The sequence below is a fragment of the Grampus griseus genome (genome assembly GCF_964374135.1).
Source record: "Grampus griseus genome assembly, chromosome: 20".
NCBI lineage: Eukaryota > Metazoa > Chordata > Mammalia > Artiodactyla > Delphinidae > Grampus > Grampus griseus.
The window spans coordinates 55,544,670-55,550,669 of record NC_139014.1 but is presented as its reverse complement, the minus strand read 5'-3'; the positions used below and the strand labels follow the sequence as shown (position 1 = coordinate 55,550,669).

At 47.5% G+C, this 6,000-nt stretch overlaps 1 protein-coding gene across 2 annotated transcripts in view; it reads right to left on the bottom strand.

Annotated features, from left to right (window-relative positions):
• Positions 1 to 1,856: 1,856 nt before the first annotated feature.
• Positions 1,857 to 6,000, bottom strand: part of PSMD11 (proteasome 26S subunit, non-ATPase 11) — a 29,955-nt gene continuing 25,811 nt past the window's right edge. For both annotated transcript variants that reach the window (XM_082678406.1, XM_082678407.1), the window contains 5 exons: positions 4,608 to 4,733; positions 4,071 to 4,106; positions 3,755 to 3,806; positions 3,313 to 3,455; positions 1,857 to 3,194 (listed from right to left, as the gene is read on the bottom strand). In XM_082678406.1, the coding sequence (XP_082534532.1) occupies positions 3,313 to 3,455; positions 3,755 to 3,806; positions 4,071 to 4,106; positions 4,608 to 4,733 (357 nt within the window). In that variant the 3' untranslated portion in view covers positions 1,857 to 3,194. The remainder of the gene's footprint in view (positions 3,195 to 3,312; positions 3,456 to 3,754; positions 3,807 to 4,070; positions 4,107 to 4,607; positions 4,734 to 6,000) is intronic.

The following is a 6,000-nucleotide window of genomic DNA, read 5'->3' as shown; positions in this document are numbered from 1 at the left end:
TACAATCTGCCACAAATGGCAGATCAAGGACCCAGGAGGCAGACCTGGATGAATGATGCACAGCTGTTTTCTTCTGTCTTCACCAGAGAACTGCAGGGAAGCTCTCCAAATCCCACCCCCATCAATCAGCCTCTTTATCCTATAGTCTATCCCTAGCTGCCGGAAAGGCCAGCCTGCGCGTTACATGCACGGCTGGGATGTCCATGGAGAGTTCCCATCCTCTGCATGCCCCTTTCCCACACCACTCTGAGGAAGGGAGGCCAAGGCCACAGCCAGCCAGCTCTCAGAAAGGGTTCCAAATAAAGCAGGTCTGAGCCCTGGCTCCTGAGGAAGTCGTGCTTTGTTCTCTCAGGCATCACAGAGCAGCATCTAGTGGCCTTTCTGGGCAGCACAGGTTACATAACTAGCATGCAGCGGGGCTCCACAGCCAAGGGACGCAGCCGCCGCTCCCAACGCCATCAGGATCTCATCAACACACAAGGAAGCCCGGGCACCGTGAAGCCTGGTGCCAGGAAGGGCCCATAATTGAGGGAGCCAGGCCCATGCTAGCCCATGGGCTACCCCACCCTCTCAGCTGCACCTAGATGCAGCTTACCGAGGCCTGGGAGGGGAAGCAGTCCCTCGAGGTCTGGAGCAGCGCTGTCCAAAAAAAACCATGAGCCACAAATGCAAGCCCCGTAGATAATTAAATATTTTCTAGCAGCCACATAAAAAAAGTTAAACAAACAGATATATCTTAATAGTACATTTAACCCAATAAATGCTCAAAATATTTCAACATATATATAAAAAAGAAGTTGAGCAATTTTTCTTTTTTCACATTCTTCAAAGTCTGGTTTGTTTACATTTGCAGGGCATCACAGTTTGAACTAGCCACAATTTCAAGGACTCAACAGCCATATGGGGCTCATGGCCACACACTGGACAGCACGGGTCTGCAGAAGTCAGCAGACCTGCCCAGGGAGATGACGAGAAGGCTGCTGCCCCACTGAGCTCCTGGGACTGCCCTCCCCCCACTGCTCGGGCTCTTGATCCCTTTGGAATATTTTTAAAGTCCTTTATTGAAGCACAACTCTTAAGTAAAACTATACACAGAGACACAATACTGAAAGAGAGCAGAGAGTGGCTCAGACTGGAGTTGGTGGCTAGAGCCCACCCTCCCTCCCAGTGGCCCCAGAGCCCCACAAGACAGGTCACTCCCAGGGTCTGAGGGGTAGTATAAAATCAATCCTTTTGAACAAGATTCCAAAAGACTAAAACTAAGCCACAAGTGAATGCCAGGGCTCTCCAGGCACCTGTACTTCCATGACTTCATGTAGCACTCCCACCACAATTACCTACCAAGAAAGCGCCATCCTTGTCGTGTAAGTGAGGAAACAGGCTCAGAGGATATTACAACCCAAACCCCATGTCCTCACTGGACCATGATGCCTTGGAAAAACAAAGATAACTGAGCCCCATTTCCCATTTTAGCCCTCACAGACCAACTTTCTCACCCAAAGCCCTCCACTTGACCCCAGATCTAAAGGTCTCCCATGAAGCAAATGAGACAGTAGAGCTTTGTCCAGTCTAGAGGGCTACACAGAGCTGTCTGGACTTGGTCAGAAGCCCTCCAGCACTCAAGAAAGGACACTTTTTGAAAAAAAAATTGTTTTTATTGGAACTCATCTGAACATCAGATATACCTGGTGTTGGTTAGCAAGAACCGTTTGTACATTTGATATTGATGGTGCCAAAACCAAAACAGTGACTGGACATGATGGGGAAAGATGTTGAGAACAAAAACCTGATTTTGGAGAGGAAAATAAAAGCCAGTCAGATTCAGTGAGGATGCAAAACCTGGTACAACAAAATCCTTTTACAAAATATAAATTTATTACGAAAACCTGGAAGGATAATCTGACAAAGGGAAAGAAAGATAAAAGGAGGCCAGCAGGAAGGAGGCAGGAGGAGGGGGAGAGGAAAAAAGAAGACAAAGAAGAATGAGAGGAAGAAGAAAATATAGCTGAGCACAACAGAGGTGCAGAAGCTTACCTGCCCAAATGGCATTAAAAGCCTTGCTATGTAATCTCATCATAAAACAAAGCATGCTGGAGTACAGTGCTCTACCTCCCATCCGTTCCATTTCTAAGAGGTAAATAAAGAAAGCTCCCTGGGAAGGGGACATGAGGTTGCTCAAAAACCCAACAACAAAAATTGGGAGGAAAAAAAAAAAACAAACAACAACACACCCCACAGTCTCATTTCCGATGTTCACTGTTTAAAAAAGGAATAAATCCATCTGACAGCAGGAGAGAAGCAGGGGGATGGGGAGAGAAGCTGAAGTATTTCAGACAGCCTGGCTCCCCTGGAGGGGGGAAGGAGGAAGGAAGAGACATGGGATGGTCTCCTGGTTGAGAGAAGGGGAAAGAGGGGGAGAGAGAAAAGAGCAGAGGAGAGGGGCAATTAAAACATTGACATCTAATCTAGTTTACTGTGTTAAAAAGAGCCACATGCACAGCAGGCCCCCTGAGGGCCCACACTGCTCCCTGTGTGGCCATGGTGACACTAGCTCCTGGCCATGTCCCCATTCCTTCCCAGGTTGGAGCGGAGCCGTGCAGGTGCTGCTGCGGCGGTGGCGGCGGGACCTTCGGCCAGTCTGCTGGAGCCATTGTTGGGGGGAGGGCGGGGGGATGGGCCACATGGCAGGGGAAAGGACACCGAAACGCCTCATTTCAAATAAAAAGGAAAATAGCAGTCTATACACAGTTGTTTGTTTTGGTTCAGTACAAACAGAATAAAAAGTCGTTGCTTTGATAGTCAGGCGAACACCCAATTCTGAAGAGGAGGTGAGGTGACACCCAGCGGGTGGGTTAGGAGCCCCAGTGGCTGGCGGAGCGCCTGGCTTGGTGGCCCTCTCCCAGGAGGCAGAGAGCACAGCTTTAGGTAGTGTAAGCCTTTTTCCTTTTATTTAGAATAACCTTTTTTTTTCTTTTTTTTCTTTTTTTAAGCAATTTCCCCACTCCCAAGTTGGGCCAGTAAAGATTACATGAAAACTGGCACACCTATCGGCTGGAATACAGATGCACCAAATGAGGATTTAAAAACTTTCTGAGCGAAAAGTAGAACAGAAAGAAAAAATCTCCTAGCATTTTCCCCAAAGGTTTCACTCTCCCGCCACACACACTCTCCAAAGGACCGCTACAGATCCAACTCTGCAAGAGAAGACAGAGCAGTGTCAATCGGGGAAGCCGCAAGGCCACCAGGAGGCTTTCAGTCTCGACAGGCAGAAGACAGCGCTGCCCGGGCCCGGGTCCCGGAGTCAGCACTCACCTATGTCAGTTTCTTGGCTTTGTTGTAGAGGGAATCCACTACTTTACTCATGTTCTGAATTGTTTCCAGAGCAGCTTCGTAAGTTTTATCTACTGGGGGTTCATCAAAAATAATCAAGACACCCTCCCCCTGGTCCAAGATCCCTGCAGAAAACACAAGCAAACCCAGGTAAAAGAAAGGATTAGACACACGAGCATTTGAGAAGCAGCCCACTCCCTAGCTGCCTCACTTTCTCCAGAAAGGAGTAGAAACAGAAGTCATCTTCCTGTTCCATTCGTGCATGTTTATTACACTCTCATCACAGGCATAACAGGGGCAAGGATCCCAGGGAACCACCAGGTGATACAATGGAGCATCTTCTTTCAAGATAAACAAGAGCATGATGCCTCTTCACCATTTCATCACCTCCACCAGCCCCCTCGCCGGTACGACTGTTACTCACCATGAAATTTCTTGTCAAGAATCATCTGTGATAATTTCCTTTCCACGTCGGCCTAAAATCAAAGCACATGATTAAAGGGCCCAGCATCTACTAGTGAGAGATCACACTGACATGAAAGCCTTGTATAAAAGGATCTTATGGCAAATGGTCTGAAAATAAAACAGCAACAATGCATCTGCAGCTCTCAGCCCACGGTCCCCAGTCCCCACTGAGAAGCTTGGGAGCTTTGCAATAAGGCCCAGCGGGTGTAAACGGCAGCCCCTCCACATGCCCCTTTCCCCATCCCTACCCTCAAGACAAGCTCAGGACTCCTTACCTTGGAGAGTTTGATGAGGCTAGATATGTGTTCGATCTAAAAGGAAAGGTAAAAAGACACCAACACTGAAAGTTTTACTTCTGCCTCTAATATCGGGATGAGGGTGGTGCTGTATCTTGAAATCCTGCCGAATGTCTCTACAGGGACAGATTCTCTTTGGCTGTGCTTAGGTCTCTTGTGCTTGGTCCATCTGCCTACCCTGCATCACTACAGACAACAAATACACTCCTGTCCCACACACCCAGAACAGAAAGCATTTACCACATGCACAGTGACTACAAAAGCTAGGAGGAGACTGCACTGAAAACAAGCAGGGGCAATCTCACCAGCCTCTACCCCACAGCAACCCTCTCCTTGACTCTCATTCCCTGTCAAGAAAATCCCAAGCTCTTGGGGGTCTCTCGCCCAGCAGGCACACCCTTGGAAGTGAGTTCCTATTCTGAATGGTTGTGGGAAGGGAGGTGGCTATAGTGAGGACGCCTAGCCAGAAACCCCCTGCCACCAGAGAAGAGCTAGAGTCCCCAAGAGGGTTCTTACCTGTACTCGGGAAAAAGGCTCAATGACTCGGATCAGATTCTGTTCCAGCAAGTTATCATACAACTTGGCCAAGTGTGTGCTGATGATTGGGTCATCCCGGAGCTCTGCCCGGTAATCTGTTAGAGCCTGCCAAAAGAGCCGAGATTGGCACAGAAAAGGACTTGAAAGTCACGCTACTCGCAGCTTCCTAAGTAGTGAGCTGGCCCTTGTAACTACATGGTTGACTGTAGTTCTGGAGGATTTGGGAAGATGAAAGAACAGCCACGACTGAAGGCAGAAGAAAATGAAAAGAAGTGAAAGGTGGAGCCTAACCCTAGGCACCATCTTCCTGTCCAAAAGCCTCACACTGACAGCTCAAACCATGTAAGCCCTAAGAAGCAGCTCAGCTTGCAAGCTAAATTCACTGCAAAAGCAGTTCTCAATATGTATTCCACAGAACAAATAAGGCCTCCATAGGGGCAGGAGGAGGGGGAATTCTGAGGTTAAATAATAGGAAATGCTGAATTCCACAGCTAGCTCTTGGGGTTTTATAAGGAATATCAGCACAGAAAACAAAGTACCTTTCTAATTTTGTTTAGCCCTAGTGTTTCCCAAATATCTGATCACAGACCCTTTTTTTAATCCCTACTAGAAGTGTTCCATCCAAATTGGGGGATAAAATGATCTAGACTCTTTGTTTATTTGTGTATGTGATTTATTTACCTTTAGTAATGTTCTCACAATATCCCAGCCTCATGTCAGCTGTGCTATAAGGTGTTAAGGGAAGCAAGCAAATCATGCCAAGTAAGGAAATGAAATTGGCAAGAAACCTCAAGTAAGATGATGAACCCTGGGGACAGTCAGAGAGCCACATGGTCTAGTTTCTGTCCATACTATTTTTCTTCCTGGATCTAGGTTTGTTTTTATTAAGTTGGTCATTATACTCAGACTAAGAGAGAGGCTCAGAAAAGTATAAGTCTCACCCGATTGCTTAGACAAGTTTTTCTCCCTTTCCAAACCTTCACAAACATTGAGTGAAAGGCACAGGAGGCAAGGCCAGCCTAGAACTTCTGTCCTAAGGAAGTATCTCTCAGCCCAGATGCACACACCAAAACTTCTCTTCTGTCCACAGAGGAGAAGCAGACCTGGCATTTCTGGAGCTGAAGTAACATCTAAGACCATGCTGCATGGTGCTTGTGTCAGACTCTGACACACATGAGCTGTGTGACCCAGGCCTCCTCTTTAAATTCCAGCTTCCCCAAGCATAAAATACAGGTAACAGGTTTGTTGTGAAAAATCAAATGAAAGGGGACTTCCCTAGTGGCGCAGTGGTTAAGAATCTGCCTGCCAACGCAGGGGACATGGGTTCAATCACTGGTCCATGAAGATCCCACATGTCGCGGAGCAACTAAGC